The 19,304-nt window shown below is 36.0% G+C and overlaps 1 protein-coding gene across 13 annotated transcripts in view; it reads right to left on the minus strand.

Annotated features, from left to right (window-relative positions):
• Positions 1–19,304, minus strand: part of LIN52 (lin-52 DREAM MuvB core complex component) — a 120,989-nt gene that overhangs the window by 94,380 nt on the left and 7,305 nt on the right. For 10 of the 13 annotated variants that reach the window (XR_014242294.1, XR_014242295.1, XR_014242296.1 and 7 more), the window contains exons 4-5: positions 16,031–16,097; positions 14,202–14,285 (exon numbers count right to left, since the gene is read on the minus strand). Coding sequence is in view for 10 of the 13 variants with exons in the window: in XM_082383991.1 (XP_082240117.1) it covers positions 14,202–14,285; positions 16,031–16,097 (151 nt within the window). In the remaining 3 variants the exon portion in view is untranslated. The other 3 variants (XM_082383990.1, XM_082383992.1, XM_082383985.1) reach the window with 3 other exon arrangements.

Raw genomic sequence — 19,304 nt, forward strand, 5'->3', positions numbered from 1 at the left:
TATATATTCCAAGCCAAAAGGAAAAAAAATTATTAGGTCCATTTTACTTCTTGACCAAACAGCTGCAATTCCATTTAAGACTAACATACATTCTAAATGGTTCTTTGCACCTACTGAGTAGTTAATACTAGAGTTCAGTTCTCCAGCTACAGGGAAGAATGGCTGAAAACATAAAGGTGGTCAAAATCTTGGCCAATGTTTGTTTATGAAAAGATGCCTCTTTCGCCAACTAAATCATCTCTTGCCCCTGACTTAACAGCTTACCATTCCTTTTGTTCCCAAACTTCTGGAAAGACATGCTAAGGATGGGAAATGAAGTATCATTAATTTTCACTTTGCTACTCATCACTTGCTTAAAATGATCAACTGTTGTTAATGGATCTAGTCATTTTTATTTAGAAACAGTCCATAAAAGAGTTTAAAATTTTAACTGTGCAGGATATTAGAAGATAGATCTTTCAAGTAACTATAATTTTGTTTCTAGAATGGGACATAATTTTTCTTTATTTTTTTAGATAGTTTTCCCCTATTCAGAATAGAATGTAACCATTGTTGATGATTTAGAAATTTCAGAAAATTTTTTTTAAAACATCACTCAAGATAGCCATTAAAACATACTGGTATTTTTCCTTCCAGTCATTTGTCTACGCCCATGCTCTCAAAACAAAACAAAACAAAAGAGAAAAAAGAAAAGGAAGGAAAAAAAACTGCTGACTTGTGTTCTGCAGTTTTTCACTTGCATTTTCATTTGCAATTATCCTTACATATAATGAGCATTCTTCTGTCCTTAAATGCTCTTTATTGCTTTAACAAGATTTTTAATGGCTATACTGTCTTCTACTGTATAAATAAACTATAATTCACTTGGTTATTCAATGTTGAACTTTAAGTTCTTTCACTATGTACATCCTCTTACCTATTATACATTTTGTAGAACTATGCAGAATGCTACTTTGAAACCAACCCCGAACAAATTAATTTAAGCCCTGCCTGCTTACCTCCATCCTTCCCCTCCCCACCCCAAAATCAGAAGAGAATAAAACACCCCAAGCATTTTACGGTAAAATCCTCTTTGTGTGTAAAACCATTTCAGAGGCAATGTTGGGTTTATGAAATAACTTGACTAATGGATAAAAGATATGAATGCTTATAAGCCTTAAAGGTAATTTGAAGCTTTGTGTATCCTAATTTGTTAACCAAGGGAAAAATGAGAAATAATGGCATGCTTTTTTTCCCCATTATCGTAATACATTTTTAAAAACAAAATACTTAAGACTACATTGACAATTTCTAATTATAAGGAATACCCTTAATCCCTTCAAAGTGGGATTTCTAGATTTTATACTGTATTACTACCTAAATAGGATGCCATGCTAATGACTATGGTGAGATGGTATGGTAATGCATAAAACAAAGAAAACAACTGGTACTTGAGAAATGCAGATTACAACACTGCCCATACGGTGCTTTTGAATCAAGTTTGCTGGCTTTATTTTTCAGGTTAAAATAATTTTAATTATATTTTCTTCAATTTCCAGTCCTTGTTAACAGAGATGATCAAGAAACATGAAAAAAGTTCATTTTTACAAGTTAAGAAATGAACATAAAAACAAGATATTAATATTCTGCCTATCAAGTTGGCAATGACTTTAAAAACTTATAATACTTGGTGTTAGCAAGGAGGTAAGGGTGGGAAGTGCCTTTCTGGAAGACAATTTGGCAGTATACTTCCTTCTCAATTAGAGATCCCACAAATCTCCAACTACATGTAAAATTCAGTCTTCACTCATAGGAAGACTTAACCCTGGTGCTGATATAATCCAAATGTTGCTGTTAATTAATAGATGCATCAACATCAAATATTTTGGGCCAATTACAGTTATTCAAATGTAAACTACTGAAATTTTTTCCAGTTAACAAAGATTTGGATGTCTACCATATACAAAGGCCATAACAATTTCCTGAATAGCTATAGGTAGCTAACTGAATGAAAAAGAACTACTGTGGAAGAAAACTATGCGAACGTAATTTATTCAACTGAGAGGCTTAATGATCTGCCAAAGCTTATAGGAACCCCAAAAATCCATTTCTGAAGTTATGAATATCCTATTTCACACATTCATTTCCCTGAGAAAACAAATAAATATCTAAAACATTACGTTACCTAGGTGATGTGACTTAACTAGACAAAAGCATTGTTTTCATCCTATTAATAACACCAACCTATACAAATGCCTTTTACTTATTTCTAAAACAATTCAGATGCCTGCCTACTAAGGGACATGTAAAAGAATTAGGTGATTTTTTTAGTTTAACCAAATCTCTCTCCTCTTTCTGACTTCCCTGTCATTAAGCAGGCTCAAAACATCATGGTAAACTCTAATTACGGTTTACCCCCTAAGATTCATCCAGACAGTTTACCTACCTAGTCTTGAAAATGATATACCTGAAACATCTACTGTTGGTATGCTTCTTTCCATTATCACTGCCACCATTCATTCAAGCCCTCAATTCTTCTTGCTGGACTCACAGTCCTTGCTAGCTTCCAGCCTCCTGTCTCTACCATTACATTCTGTCCTATGCATGATGCCTCTTAAAGGTGTGTGACTTCCCTACTCAGAAATCTTCAGTGGTAGAATTTTTAATGACACAGAAAAATACTTAAGGGGCTTCCCTGGTGGCGCAGTGGTTGAGAATCTGCCTGCCAATGCAGGGGACACGGGTTCAAGCCCTGGTCTGGGAAGATCCCACATGCCACGGAGCAACTAGGCCCGTGAGCCACAACTACTGAGCCTGCGCGTCTGGAGCCTGTGCCCCACAAGAAGAGAGGCCACGACAGTGAAAGGCCCGCGCACCGTGATGAAGAGTGGCCCCCGCTTGCCGCAACTAGAGAAAGCCCTCGCACAGAAAACGAAGACCCAACACAGCCAAAAATTAATTAATTAATTAATTAATTATTTTTAAAAAATGCAAGTTAGAGCTCTTTAAAAAAAAAAAAGAAAAATACTTAAGATAGAATGAATGGGAAAAAAAGCATAGGCAAAAACTATATACATACCCTATAACCTCGGTTATGTTAAAAAGCATGTCTGTGTATACATATGGGAACAAGAAAAAATGTAAACACACACATCCCTACATAAAGAGAAAAGGGAGGGCCAGGAAACACATCAAATGTTAACAGTGGTTATCTCTTACTTGTAAGGCTATGGTCATTTCTACTTTCTTCTTTATCTTTATAATAAACAGATCTGTGGTAAAGTGTCTTTTAGTAAATAAAGTATCTCTACAAACCATCTATAATGAAAATATAGTTAATGTTATAGTCATTAAAATACTTTTTAAAGAATATTTCACATGCTCCCCATTACCTATGTCTAATTCCTCACCCCCAAGAGTTCAAGGCCCTCCTCAGTCCAGCCCCCATCTCCCTACTCTTATTCCTTATGACCCCTAAAATAAACTGGGCTCCTTAAAGACCAGATTAAATCACTCATATTGTTCCTTGAGCGTAGCTGTTCTTTGAAACTCTGCTTGCTCCAAATGTTCACTCCACCTGGAATATGGTCCCTTCCCATTTCCATCCAACAAAAACCTGTGTTGTTTCAGGTCTATTTTCAATGATCCAGAAATAGCAAATACTACCACACCCCTTTCCCTGGTCCACAGCAGACAACACTAATTGACTTATCTGAATCAAGATTCCTCAAAATCCTCAATTCAGCAACCCTAGGAAATCCTTACTAATCAATCTATGTTGACACACAAAATGAAACTTATCTGCCATTCCTGTAGCAATCTAATGTAATTGCCTCTTCTCCCCTATCCCAAAAGTTCTTAGTACTCTATGGAGCTTATCTCCTCTACCTTCCATTAAGAATCATTTACTTAATTGTCTTATCTCCCTTTCCTACTAGACTTTAATCTGCACAGGGCAGTAATTATGTCTTATTCATCTTCATATCCCCTACAGAGCCTTGTAGGAAGTAAGCACTCAAACAGTTGCTGAATTGAACACTTCTTTCTTTTGCTATTATCTCATCACTCAAAATGGCTAAGTATTTGAAAGCTTTTTTTTTTAAAATAAATTTATTTATTTATTTTTGGCTGCACTGGGTCTTCATTGCTGCACACGGGCTTTCTCTAGTTGCGGCGAGCGGAGGCTACTCTTCGCTGCGGTGCACAGGCTTCTCATTGCGGTGGCTTCTCTTGTTGCGGAGCACAGGCTCTAGGCGCGCGGGCTTCAGTAGTTGTGGCTTGCGGGCTCCAGAGCGCAGGCTCAGTAGTTGTGGCGCACAGGCTTAGTTGCTACGCAGCATGTGGGATCTTCCCGGACCAGGCTTCGAACCCGTGTCCCCTGCATTGGCAGGCGGATTCTCAACCACTGCACCACCAGGGAAGTCCCTGAAAGCTTTATTTTAAAACAATTAAATTCTTCTTGAAAATCTAAGCTTATTTCATCAATTTTAGCTAACATTCCTATTTTAATTTAATAAGGCATTGTCTGATACCACTTGATAACCAGGAGAGTCAAAGGATAGAACAAGATAAACTGAGATGAGAGAGCTGAACCCATTCTGAGGGTCTTATACCCAGGTATGGAAGCTATTGAATTAAACTACCACATTTTTGGTTTTTTCTACCCACCTCCTTCATCAAAAGCAAAATGTTATTTCTGACAATAGGGAAACTGAGCATCAAAAATACACATTGCTTAAGAAGGGAATTTTTTTTTTAATGTGGAGAGATGAAAAGGAAAAATAAAAAGCTAAAAATCAAGTAAGGCATCAACAAAGTTAGGCAAGTAGTCCAGTAAAGACATAAGAATTTGTACCTAAATCAGAAACCCAGTTCAAGAGATATGGGTAGAGGAAAAGCCAGAAGTACAATAAGACTCATACTGCCATCTAGAGGTTAAAGGCTAGTGAAAAATCATTCTTCTCCTCAATCAATCAAGTACAGTTAATTTAACTTTTAACTATTATAGATAGAGGTACAGGCTTTGTAAAGTAAGCCGGTCAAAGAAGTCTGATGTCAGGCCACAAAGAAGAATATCCAGGGTGTAAGAGTCCCAGTTATTCTCTCCCTGCCCTCCTTCACAGATTAAAATAAGAAATTAAAAGAGCTAACTGCTCTTTAGAATTTTATCTAGATGGGAAACAATTTCTAACTACTAAAAATGGTCACTTTTTCAAAAACCACATACCTAGAGGGTGGAGAAGTCTACTTTACCACAGCCTAGCTTGGAAGCAGAAGTTTTTCTTTGGTACCACCACCAAAGAAATTTGTACCAGGGAATTCCCTGGTGGTCCAGTGCCTAGGGCTCTGAACTTCCACTGCAGGGAGTGCGGGTTCCATCCCTGGTTGGGGAACTAGGATCCTGCATGCCCCGCCACATGGACAAAAAGTAAATAAAAAAGAAAGAAAAGAAAAGAAGAGAAAAGAGGAAGGGAGGAAAGAAGGAAGGAAGTTGTACAAAATAATTTCTGGTGCAGACAACTACATCAGTGTAGACTACCGGGATGACATATCAGGTTTTAATGGGGAAATCTCAACCTTTTTTACAATAAAATGTTGCTTTTTAAAAACTGGTAAGTGAGTAAATTTAGCCAAATAACAGTCCTACCGAAACAGCTAAATGAACATACAGGGTTAAACGATAAATTAGCAGAAGCAACTACTTATATCAAAATAAGCTAAATTTCTTAAAGCTTTTTAAGACAGTAATATACTCAGTGTGATCTTATTTACTTAATAACTTCTTACCAATCTTTTCTTTATAGTACAAGGTAATTTCAAACCAGTACAAGTAAATGAGTATAAATCAAATTGAGATTTTTATTATATGGTATATGGTGAAGTGTAATCAACAACAAATGCATCAGATTCAACCTCTTCATGATAAAAACACTCAACAAACTAAGAATAAAAGATAACATCCTCAGGGAATTCTTTGGCAGTCCAGTGGTTAGGACTCCACGCTTTCACTGCCATGGCACGGGTTCAATCCCTGGTCAGGGAACTCAGATCCCACAAGCCTCGCAGTGCAGCCAAAAAAAAAAGAATAACATCCTCAAACTGACAAAGGGCATGTACAAAAAACCTAATATCAGACTTAATGCTTTCTCCCTAAGATCAGGAGGAAGACAAGGATGTCCATTCTTGCCACTTCTATTCAACACTGTACTGGAATTTCTAGCCAGGGCAATTAGGCAAAAATTAAAAAAAAAAAAAAAAAGAAAAGGAAAAGAGGAAAGAAAGAAGGGAGGGAGGGAGGTAGAAAGGAAGGAAGGAAGGAAGGAAGGGCATCCAGATTGGAAATGAAGAAGTAAAATACCTCTATTTGCATATGACATAATTCTGTGTAAGTAATCTACTAAAACACAATTAGAACTAATAAATGAGTTCAGTAAAGTTGCAGGATATAGGATCAATATACAAAAATTAATTGATTTCTCTACAGTAGCAATGAGCAAACTGAAAATGAAATTAAGAAAACAATTGCATTTATAATAGCATCAAAAAATTAAAATACTTAGGAATAAATTTTAACAAATTAAGTGTAAAACTTACACTTTGAAAACTACAAAACATTGTTCAAAGAAATTAAAGGAGACCTGAATAAAAAGAAAGACATACCACATTCATGAATCACCTTAATTTCATTAAGATGGCAATACTCCCCAAACTGATCTACAGATTCATTGCAATCCTTACCAAAACCCCAGCTGACCTCTTTGAAACAATTGACAAGTTAAAATTCCTATGGAAATTCATGGGACCCAGAATAGCCAAAAACAAATCTTGAAAAAGACGAACAAAGTTGGAAAACTCACACATCCCAATTTCAAAACTTATTACAAAGTTACAGTAGTAATCAAGACAGTGAGGGACTGGCATAAGGACAGAAATATAGGTCAATGGAATAGAACTGAGAATCCAGAAATAAACCCTCATGTTTATGGTCAATTGATTTTTAACAAAAATGCCAAGACAATTCAATGGGAAAGGAATAGTCTTTTCAACGAATGGTGCTGAAACAACTGGATATCCACACTCAGAAGAATGAATTGGGATCCCTACTTCACAATATATATAAAAAATTAACCTAAAATGGATCAAATACCTAACTATAAGAGCTAAGAATAAAACTCTTAGAAGAAAGCACAGGCATAAATCTCTAGGACCTTAAATTAGGAAATGGTATCTTAGGTACAACATCAAAATGTAACCAACAAAAGAAATAATTGATAAATTGGACTTCATCAAAATTAAACTTTTGTGTCCCAAAGAATACCATCAAGAAAGTAAGAAGACAACCCACAGAATATAAGAAAACTTTTTGCAAATTATATATCAAATAAGCAACCTGTTTCTAGAATAAAGAACTCACACCACTCAATAATAAAAATACAAATAATCCAATTTTAAAATGGGCAAACGATCTGAATACAGTTCTCTAAAAAAGATATACAACTAGCCAATAAGCACATGAAAACATGCTCAGTATCACTAGTTATTAGGCAAATGCAAATCCAAACCACAATGAGATATCACTTCTCATAATATATCCACTAGGATGGATTATGTAATAATTTTTCAAAAACAAATAATAAGTATTGGCAAGGTGTTGAGAAATTGGAACCTTCATACACTGCTGGTGGGAATGTTAAATGGTGCAGAGTCAGTATTGAAAATAGTCTGACAGTTCCTCCAAAGGTTAGATGTAGAGTTACCATATGACCCAGAAATTCCACTCCTAGTTATAAGCTAAAGAGAATGAAAACATATGTCCACATAAATACCTGTGCATGAATGTTCATAGCACCATTATTCACACTAGCTGAATAGAGGAAATTATGCAAATGTTCACCAAGTAGTGGATAAACATAATGTGAATAACTGGTAGATAAATATATCTATATAGTAGAATATTATTCAATTCTATAAAAGAAATGAAGTATTGATACATGTTACAACATAAATGAACAATGAAAACACTATGTTAAGTGAAAGAAACCAGTCACAAAAGACCATATATTATATGATTCCATTTATATGAAATGTCCACACTAGAAATTCATAGAGACAGAAAGCATATCCGTGGTGGCCTAGGCCTATGGAGCTTGGGAGAAAATGAGGAGTGACTGCTAATGGGTACAGAGTTTCTCTGAGGGGTGACGAATATGTTCTAAAATTGATTGCGGTGATGGTTGCACAACTCTGAATACACTAAAAATCATTGAATTGCACACTATAAATAAATGAATTGTAGGGTATGTGAATTACATATCAGTAAAGCTATTATAAAACAAAGGAAAAAGAAGAAATGCATCAGAACCCCAAGCTTTAGCCCTAGTTTCAAATGGCATGGTCTTCTGCTTTCCCAATCATCACATTGTATTTAAAAATATCTTGAATATAGCCAGTAAGTAGGTCATCTGCATAACTACTAAAAGGTTTGTAGCTTTAAAAGACGGTGGAAACCTTTTTTAAAAAAGGACAAACACTGTTGAGAATCAGTATTCAGTAGGATTTACTGGGTTCAATGGGTCTTAGGAATAGAACAAGGTACGTTCTGTTGCAACTTAACATGACTAAATCAGGATCATGCCCAGATCATAATAGCGATGGAGTAGGGGTCAGGTAGAAGATAAAACCAAACCATTATCAACAAGCTTCACACTATCTTTACTATGGGTGGTTGATCATCCACTGTCGTAAGAGAAAAATTCCAGATATTATGAGAACTTCAAATGTTACTTCTCATCACTAAAACAAAGACTATCCAGAAAAAGAACAATTTCTAGAAGCTTCCACTTTTTCAGTTTTAAGTCAATGGATTTCATTTTAAAAATCTGTCATTTCGGGACTTCCCTGGTGGCCCAGTGATTAAGAATCCGCCTGCCAATGCAGGGGACACAGGTTTGATCCCTGGTCCGGGAAGATCTCACATGCCGTGGAGCAACTAACCCCGTGTGCCACGACTATTGAGCCTGCGCTCTAGAGCCCGCAAGCCACAACTACTGAGCGCATGCTCCACAGCTACTGAAGACCGCGCGCCTAGAGCCCGTGCTCCGCAACAAGAGAAGCCACTTCAATGAGAAGCCCGCGCACAGCAACGAAGAGTAGCCCCTGCTCACAGCAACTAGAAAAAACCCGCGTGCAGCAATGAAGACCCAATGCAGCCAAAAATAAAAATATATATACATAATAAAATAAATTTTTAAAAAATCTGTCATTTCATCTAAAGGCATCAAGCAGTTGATCATGCATTCAATCAGCAAATACACATTGCACGTTTACCATATGCCAGGTACTCTGTGGGCTACAAAGACAGCCCCAAAATATGATTCTTACCTTAAAGAGTTACAATTAATCCAAGAGATAAGACATGTACCAAAAATCTCCCAGAATGATAAAATGAAACAAACGAACTGCTCTCTGAGCAATTTGGGAGGCCAAGAAAGCGATTTCACTTTCCAGATCAGGTATAAAAAGGAAAGGCTGATAAAAGAGGTAGGCTGAATAATGAAGGACAAATAAAAGTCCTAATATTAGAAATAGGTCAGGGAAGGTTTTCTGAGAAAAAGGAATAGCATGAATAGAATTAAGAAGATGGGGAAGTGTTCCGGGAAGAATATTTCAAATGAGGACAATGCCTAGTGTTTTGGTAGAGAAGAAGTAAGGCTAGGCATTAGGCTCCGCCCAGAGTGAAGAGGATTCTGAATGCCATGCTAAGGAATCTGAATTTTATCATATGGGTAATGAAGTACTACTAATGACTTAAGAGCAAAGGACAAACAGAAGCAAATGGTACTTTGGAAAAATTAACCTGTTAGTGGTAAAAAAGATGGACTGATATGAGGTAGTTGAAAGGCAGGGAGGGCAGTTAGAAGGTGACTACAATAGTTTCAGTAAACAGGAAGGACACTGAACTCAGATGGAAGTAACAGAAATAGAATTCTTTTTATGATAAGGCAGTTTTTTATATTTCTATATTTTTCATGGGAATTTCACATAAATTAACTGCCCAAATCAAGTCAGAGAGCCCCAATCATGAAAAGCTATAAATAGCTATACAAAACATTATTGCATTCCAAAATCTGCACACCAAAAGAGTTGTCTGAGACATAAAAATGTACCAAATCAAAGGGCAGGGTTCATCTTCCAAAAGACACAATCTAGTTACTATCAGCCCTAGAAGGTTCACATTATCTCTATACTAACATTTAACAATGCTCCAGGGAAGTGACAAACAATCTTGTTTTGAGGACAAATATTTTTTGCATTTTTTTCTTTCCATCATCTTTATCAGTGCAGATATTTGCATGAAAACAGGATCACTGGTCCTTGGGGATTCATCAGTTCCTATTGCTTATTTTTCATCCATGTCATCCTCTCAATTAATGCAGGAAAGAGGATTGAGACATCGAAACACCAGATTAGGGTGTCAAGTAAATGTCAACCCCTAGAGTAGATGAATAATCTGTAAGGACAAAAAAAAGATCTTGTTTTTATGCAAATACACTATACACAATAAAACAAAGAGACTTTGTATCCAAGAAGTCCACTCCGTATCAATGTGATTCTTTCCAATTCTAAATTTAAAAACTATTTTCTGTATGTCAGCTAATTGTTATGATTGGGGAAAATAACAATCAGTAGCAAAGCACTGCTACAGAAGTTGAAAGAAGGTTGAATTTTGAACTAGAAAATAATTTTGAAAACTCTCAGCTGTGCTCATGGAAGAATTTTGGTTCCATGCTTAAGGTGACTAAGCTAGGTGACTTCAAACCCCTACCTCCAAAGCCTTAAGTTTCAGAAATATAAATACTTAACAATAATAATGATTTTAACTGTGTGGATTAAAAACGGAAACAAACCACACCAAGTTTTTGATTCTGTGGAAAGACATTAACACAGATTTATTGATGCTCAGAGAACCGACTCATTATTCTAAAAACTGATAAAGAGAAAGAATCATTCATCCAGTAAGAACAGCTTTCAAGGTAATAAATAATACATAGTTGATAAGATAAAGTTCTTTACAGAAAAATTCTAGCTAATAAGAAGGAATGACAGAATTAGTGTATTACCATTTCGCAACCTATAATAAAATAGTGAATCTAGGCAGTTTTCAAAGGCTGCTAAAACTCTGGGTGTAAGGCTGATGGAGAATTTTACAATGAATAATAGACGAGGCTAGCAATACCTTTATCAATGAATTAATCTTAACATCACAAAGAGAGACAAGCAAACATGATGTACCCTTCTATAGGATGTATACAACACCATTTATGAAATACTCTTGCCAAATTGAAGATAAAAATAAAAATCAATCCTGTATCTGTGTGAGCTTCTAGATCTAGTTACTGGGAAATAAAAAGGGATAGATGGACATATTAAGCACTACCACAGGGATGTAAGCAAAAAAATCCAGAATGTGGAAAATTCTACAGAATAACAAATAATAATAAATGGCAAAGGAAAATAAACAGGAGGTGGAACTCTGACGGATTAAAAGACTTAAGAAACATACCAAATACAGTACCTTATTTAAATCCTGATTCAAACCAATCAACTATATAAAGACAATTATGAGTCAACCAGGGAAATCTGAATCCTGATTGGCTATCTGATGATATTAAGCAAGTATATTAAAATTTTTTAGGCACAATAATGGAATTGCAGTTATATTAAAAAGAAAAAAAAAAGGAGAGAGAGAAAGAGAGAGTCCTTGTCTTTTGGACTCACATATGAAGTTATTTGGTAGTGAGATGATGTGATGCCTGAGATTTGCTTTTAAGTAATTATGTAGGTTGGTATTAGTGAAACAGATTGGCCATATGCTAACTATTGAAGCCAAGTCATGAGTATATGAGGTCAATATTCTACTCGCTCTCCTTTGCTATATGTTTAAAATTTTCCATAATAAAAAGTGGGGAAAATAATACTTCATTATCTTTCTCAGTAGGAAAATAGAAAAAGAAAAACTAATCAGAGGAAATATAGTAATTTTATCTACAACAAACTAGAGACAACACCGTTGATAAACACATTTGGTAATATAGCATCTTCTTGATATAATGAGCATAAAACTTTATTTCATAAGAAAAACTGACACAGAGACATAAAGGATTGATCGCTGTGATCATTACAGCATGTATTATCCAGAGCTAGAAACAGAATCAAGTTCTATATTGTACAAGCCTCGCATTCATGAATTTAATAATCACAGGGTTTTCATTATAAACCCTTGAGGTCCATGACATACATGGTAATCAGTAATTTTGCCAAGACATAAACGTTAATCACGAGAAGTAAATGACTAGTACACAGAGGAGTTAGGTAACAATGAGTGAACCTAGCAGGCCACCTAGCAACCATACCTCAAAGCAGTTTTTTGTTCTCTGCTCCTTGATTCATGAAGTGATTAAAAAATGTTTTCTTGGTAAAAGAATGTCAACTGCTAATGACAGTAATGGAAATAAAGAAAACATAAAGAGGACTAAGGAAGTGTTGTTTATTAGTCAAAAATTAGAAGTTTTAAATTAAATTTTAAAGTGAAATGTTAAATTTGGTAGTAAAATCAATGATGTGGACAAATCCACTATGTGCTCTATAAACAAGAGAAACAATTTGTGAAACTATTGGTGGGATTGTGCTAATCATTACAAAACTTGCAGTTTTGAAGAAAGTTATAAGCTATAGTAGCCTCTCAAAATTGTGCATTTATGAAGGTCTCTGGAGGTACCTATCCAATGAGAACAAAGTTCTAACCACTCTAATTATGTTGAGTATTTCTTTCAATTACAAAGTGAAAATTTTCTACAATTCCTTTTCCAGTTTTATAATGAATACAGTATGGAAAGAGATACAGTTTCTAAAGAAATAATTTTAAACTAAAAGAATGGACAGCAGACAGGAATAGATGAGAACTTTAAAAGCATTACTCATGCTAGCAGATTATGTTCTTGGTCTATTATATAACCCTTCCTTTGGGGAAGCAATCCTCCCCTATTGCAGTCCACATGATTTGAGTCAGACTAACCATTCCAACCTGCCTCTGCAGCCAGGCCCCAGGCCTGGCCCATCTCGGTGCTCTATGCTACTTGGCCAAAGGACTGGTTCCAGGATAGATATGTGAGCCAAGATGGAACAGTCAGAGTCCTCCCCAGGACCTTTCTTCTGGAATGTTCAGAAAAGATGTTCTTTCCTTTGGGATTACGAGATTTAAAGACATATGAACTGGAGTTTCTACTGGCCACCTTCCCCAGTGCTAGATCAAAGAAGAATAATAACGCATGAGTGAAGCAGAGCTTTGAGAAGCAAAACTCAAAAAGTAAGAACAAGAGCACATTCCAAAGACATCATTAAGAGTCATGGATCTGGGGAGGGATGGACTGGGAGTTCGGGATTAGTAGATGCAAACTATTACATTTAGAATGGATAAACAACAAGGTCCTACTGTATAGCACAGGGAGCTATATCAAATCTCCTGAGATAAACCATAATGGAAAAGAACATAAAAAAGAATGCATATACGTATATAACTGAGTCACTCTGCTGTACAGAAGAAATTAATACAACATTGTAAATCAACTATATTTCAGGGACTTCCCTGGTGGTCCAGTGGCTAAGACTCCCCACTCCCAATGCAGGGGACCCGGGTTCGATCCCTGGTCAGGGAACTAGATCCCAAATGTCACAACTAAGAGTTCGCATGCCACAACTAAAGATCCCGCATGCCACAGCGAAGAACCCACGTGCCACAACTAAGACCTGACACAGCCAAATAAATAAATAAATAAATAAATAATATTTTTAAAAAACTATACTTCAATAAAAAGTAAATAAATAATGAGTCATGGCTCTAGAGATGCTCAAAGCTATTTCTACTCCTAGAATTTTGATTTATGTGAATAAAATCCTTCTTTTGCTTCAGCTAGTGTGATTTGGCATTTTATCACTTAAAGCTCTAAGAGTTTCCAATATACTTTCACTGTATGGCGAAAAACAACTTGTAACCTAGTGAACTCAGTAATTATTCCAGAACACTCTATCATAAGTGGCATACTTTAGATTACAATGGCTTCTTACCTTTAAAACACCTAATAAAGATACTTTCTGAATTATGCCAGAACTCATCATGAAATATACAACATGCAACCCTGAATAAATGTGATCTGGGTACTCACACTCATCCAGCCCCAACTGATAGGCCAGGTTCTGAAGGCCTCGTACCTTCTCCATCAAATTAGCTGTGGTGAGGCTCCCCAGTTCTGAAACAGAATTATTTTTTTCATTACCATTTCTTTCCACTGCTTTCTAGTAACAACTCATTCAGGTGGCAAATCCTTGTTATAAAAGTTTTCAAGCTTGATTCCTATAGAAAAATAGAAAATGGATTCATATCTCTTCTCATCCAATCATTCCCCCTACACACACACACACACACACACACACACACACACACACACAGGCATACCAGTGAATTTTCCACCACTACAAAATGCCTCAGATGAGCTTACCCACTTAATGAGAAGAGAGTCATCATAGGCACAATAGCAAATTATGTGTTTTATCCTGAGGATCCTTTTATTACATTCATTTTGCCTATCACACAAAATGAATACACCATTAAAAGATGAAACTTGTGATCCGACACAGACTTGAGAAAGCCTACAGACAGATCTCTGTCTCATTTACAAGTCCTTTACAAGTCATTTACAAGTCCTCATTATTCCAATTAATAAAATAGCAATAAAACACTTACTCCGCCCTATTTCCCTAAGTTTAGAAAAGAAAGACTAAATATTAATCCAAACTTTACCTTCAAATCAAATTCCTATAAAAATATTTATGTTCCAGATAAGAAGACAGTATACTTAAAATAAAAACTTACTTTCCGAGATTTTCATTTAAATAACACCCAATTCCTTTTAGGTTTTAGACATAGGTCAATTTGCATGAAACATAATGCTCTGATCCCTTACTAAAACTTTAAATTTTCCTTAGAAAATACATGCTGATGGGATATTATATAAATGTCTGTTTGGAACATTAGAACAATGAACCCGAGATGCCCTTGAGACTTAATTTTCCCTTGGCTGGAGGAGGGGATCTGCTTTTAAGCATTTCATGCAGAAGAATGAATTACTTCTGAAATCAAATAGAGGTGTTATTTTCTGCAACTTATCATGCCACACTCATTATCTATATCTGGCATAAGTAGACTTTCTTGATCTGTTCAGCTGCTTAAATAGCTTAAGAATCCCAGATTTTTTACCTTAACTTCAGTTTATTACTTCACAACCATCATGAATCTTATCACCAGAAGGATAATAAAAATATTAAATAAAGTAGAGCAAAATCAAGGAAAATTAATGTTTTTTAATTTAAATTTCTGCTTTGTGGTTGAGTTCCAAGTCATTTATCAGACAACAATATTCACTACAGTATTCTTACAGTATTCTTTATGAGAGAAATTGATGAGATAGAAAGAACTGAAAGACAGCTCTTAACCCACTAAGGGGCTGTCAGTTAATAGTCCTGGCAACAATATATGGCAGTAAATCCTAAATAAAGCACTTGTGTTATAGCGGTAAGAGACTAGTCTTAAAAAGATCAGGGTTTAAATTTTAACTCTTTCTAATAAACCTTGGTTAAGTTAACCTCTGAAACTTAGATATCATACCTAACGCACAGGACCTTTATGAGAATTAAATAAGAAAATTTACGTGAGAGCTTTTAGTTAACTCTAAGCATCATACAAAATAAAGTTAATATTAGAGGAATTTAGCAGCAGAAGAAATCATTATTACTGAGTCTTGAATTGGCAGGATTTCTACACATGGAAAAGTAGAGAAGGGCATTTAGACATGAAGAACCATGAATAAGGATAGTTAAATAGGCAATTTGAAGCCAAGAATACTTGTAAGGGAATAGTGAGAGAAAAATTGGAAGGGTGGTTTGTCGAGGAGCATAAATGTCAGGTTAAAGGTTAAAGGTCACCAGCACTGCTTACCTTTCAACATGTCAATATCGTCACGTTCTATTTCAGCCATCCATTTGGGTGGAGAGCTAGTAATAGGCTGTCAGAAAATAAGAATATATCCATTCAGATATATGCACAGTATGAAGAGACCCTACTCTTCTTTCTTATAAGAAAAGGAGTTTTTCACACAGCCTTCAGGTTGTTTGAAAATACTGGCAAATTATAATTTCAAAGACCTAGATTTCTCCAGGTTCAGATATGGTCTACAAATAGAACCCTTACAAAATAATACTGCTCATCTTTAAAAGCTGGTTTTAAAGAAATGATCTTGGAAGAATTAGGTCTGACCACTGTTACTGTTGTATGCATAAAAGACTGGTATAGTTGTGAAAGAAATTACTGGAAATTCAGTACTGGTGAAAGCCTCCAACTGAATTGTTTGAAACAATAATCAGGAAGTAACATTCTCTGGCAGAGGAGAAGATTCAAAGAAGAACCAAAAATGAGAAAATCTTCAATCTGAACGAGAGAAGACTGGAATGATCATTACTTGAAATTTCATTTTATTGTAAACATTTCAGAAAACTTTAGAATTTTAAGTTTCTTTTCATTTCTGAAAGTGAACTTTCAAAACATGAAAGAGAACCCATTCTTGGAATAGCTTTGGAGTAACAGTTTTCAATCCTGGTTGCACATGAGAATCATCTGTGTAACTTTAAAAAAATACAGACGACTAGGCCATAACCCAGATGTAGTGATTTAGAATATCAGGGTTTGGGAGAGGGTCCCGTGGAAAGAATGGAGCAAGGGCATTACATACGTATGTTTTAAAAGCTCCACAGTTGCACATGAACAATTCTGATGAGATTTTACTTCAACTTTGAGTCCCTTTTCTTTTCTTTTTCTTTTTTTTAATTGAAGTATAACTGCCATATAACATTATATTAGTTTCTGGTGTATAGCATAATAATTCAATATTTGTGTAAATTGTGAAATGATTGCCACAATAAGTCCAGTTAACATCTATCACCATACATGGCTACAAAAATTTTTTTCTTGTGATGAGAACTTTTAAGATCTATTCTCCTAGCAACTTTCAAATATGCAATACAGTATTATTTAGCCACCATGCTGTACATTACAAATCCAGGACTTATTTATTCCTTTTCCTTTTTTAAAAATTAACATTTATTTGGCACTATGTGACAAGCAGAACACTTTATATGCATCATGTCATTTAATTTCCAAATCAACCCTATGAAACAGGTATTATTATCCTCCTCATTCTACAAATAAAAAAAACAGATGTATAGGAAGATTATAAATCACTTGCCTCAGGTCACAAAGCTATTGGAGCCAGGATTCAAAACCCATGAAGTCTGAGTTCAAAAACCACTACTCTATACTACCTCGCCTTGAAGGCTCTAGGTCATATTCACCACTTCTACCCCAGGAGGGAATCGGACTATACCAGGGGATCTTAACCTAGGGCCCTGGGATGGCCCTGAACCCCTAGAAACAAAACTCAATATGTATGTGCATAATTCTAGGGAAAAAGTGTAGATATTTAATCAGATTTTCAAGAAACACCATGCTCTAATAAAAGTTTTTAAAAAACCACTTATTTATGTTTACAACTTAAAGTACTTAGTTGTAATGAATATAATTAACTAAACTAAAAATTCATTATGAATGAGAATTTAAGAAAATTAAATCAGGTACTTTCTACTCAATCTACTAGATAAAAGCTGATCTAATAATAATAGCTACCATGTACTGTTTATTAGTTCTTGGCACTATGCAAAGTGTTTTACATGCATTATGGCATTTTATACTAAGTTCTATGAGGTAGCTTCAGATGAGAAAACTAAGGCTCAAAAATGTTAGGAGGGCTTCCCTGGTGGCGCAGTGGTTGAGAATCTGCTTGCCAATGCAGGGGACACGGGTTCGAGCCCTGGTCTGGGAAGATCCCACATGCCGCGGAGCGACTAGGCCCGTGAGCCATAACTACTGAGCCTGCGCGTCTGGAGCCTGTGCTCCGCAAGAAGAGAAGCCGCAATAGTGAGAGGCCCGCGCACCGCGATGAAGAGTGGCCTCCACTTGCCACAGCTAGAGAAAGCCCTTGCACAGAAACGAAGACCCAACACAGCCATAAATAAATAAATAAATAAATAAAAATTAAAAAAAAAAAAATGTTAGGAAACTTGCTCATGTCACAGATAGTAAAGCAGCACATTCAGGACTCAAATCCAAGTGTGTCTGACTCCAAAGCCCTATGCTATCCTGTACTCCTCATGCTCAGGCCTTCCTGGATGCTAAAGTAGCACACTCCAGCTTTCATACAACCCTAGCTCCTGAAAAAATGAAAGAGGCTACAGAGTCAGACTCCCTTTGAACAAACATGCTCATAGGACCTGAAAGCCACCGGCCCAGAAGGGCCTTAATATTTAACTCAGCACCTTTAACCCTATTAATGAGTAGAGAATGCTAAGCATATGGTAAGGTACTAAGAGAGTTATATAACAAATCCCCAATTTGTTAATAGAAAGAGCATTAGCTTTGGAATCAGACAGATCTGTGCTCAAATCCCGGCCTGTCACACGCTAGGACTTGGGCAAGTAACTTAACTTCCAAGTTTCTCTGCCAGTCAGTGCTTTTAACTTTGGGCACAAATGCTTTTAGGTCTGGTATAATGAATATGGATGCTAGTAATTAGACTTAGGGGTTCAAAGCCTGGTTCTGCCATTTATAGCCTATGATCTTGGGTAACCTACTTAACCTCATTGTGTCTATTTCTTTGTCTGTAAAATAGGGATAATAATAGTACCTATACCTCATATGTTTATTCTTTTTCTTTTTTTGGCTGCACCACACAGCTTGCAGGATCTTAGTTCCCCAACCAGGGATTGAACCTGGGGCCACTGGCAGTGAAAGTGCCCAGTCCCAACCACTGGACTGCCAGGGAAGTCCCCCTAACATGGTTTTGTAAAGACTAAATAATGTACGTAAAGTACTTAGAACAGTCCCTGGCATATAGTATGCATCATGTACGTGCTAGCTAATATTATAATCATCATATTTTCCTGGTTGTGGGAATATATAAGAGAACATATTTAGAGCATCTAGCACAATGTCCGCTGTCCTGGAAACGGAAAAGTTGTGGCTCTAATGAATGTCTTCCTTCAGTTTCTGACGAGCTACTGAGAAATTTCAAAATCCTCTAGGGAGGTATAAGTTAAAGTCATAATGCATCACATAAACAAAAGAGAAAAGCTTCAAAATCATAGTTTGGGCAAAAAGAATA

The sequence above is a fragment of the Balaenoptera borealis genome (assembly GCF_965194805.1).
Source record: "Balaenoptera borealis genome assembly, chromosome: 3".
Taxonomy (NCBI): domain Eukaryota; kingdom Metazoa; phylum Chordata; class Mammalia; order Artiodactyla; family Balaenopteridae; genus Balaenoptera; species Balaenoptera borealis.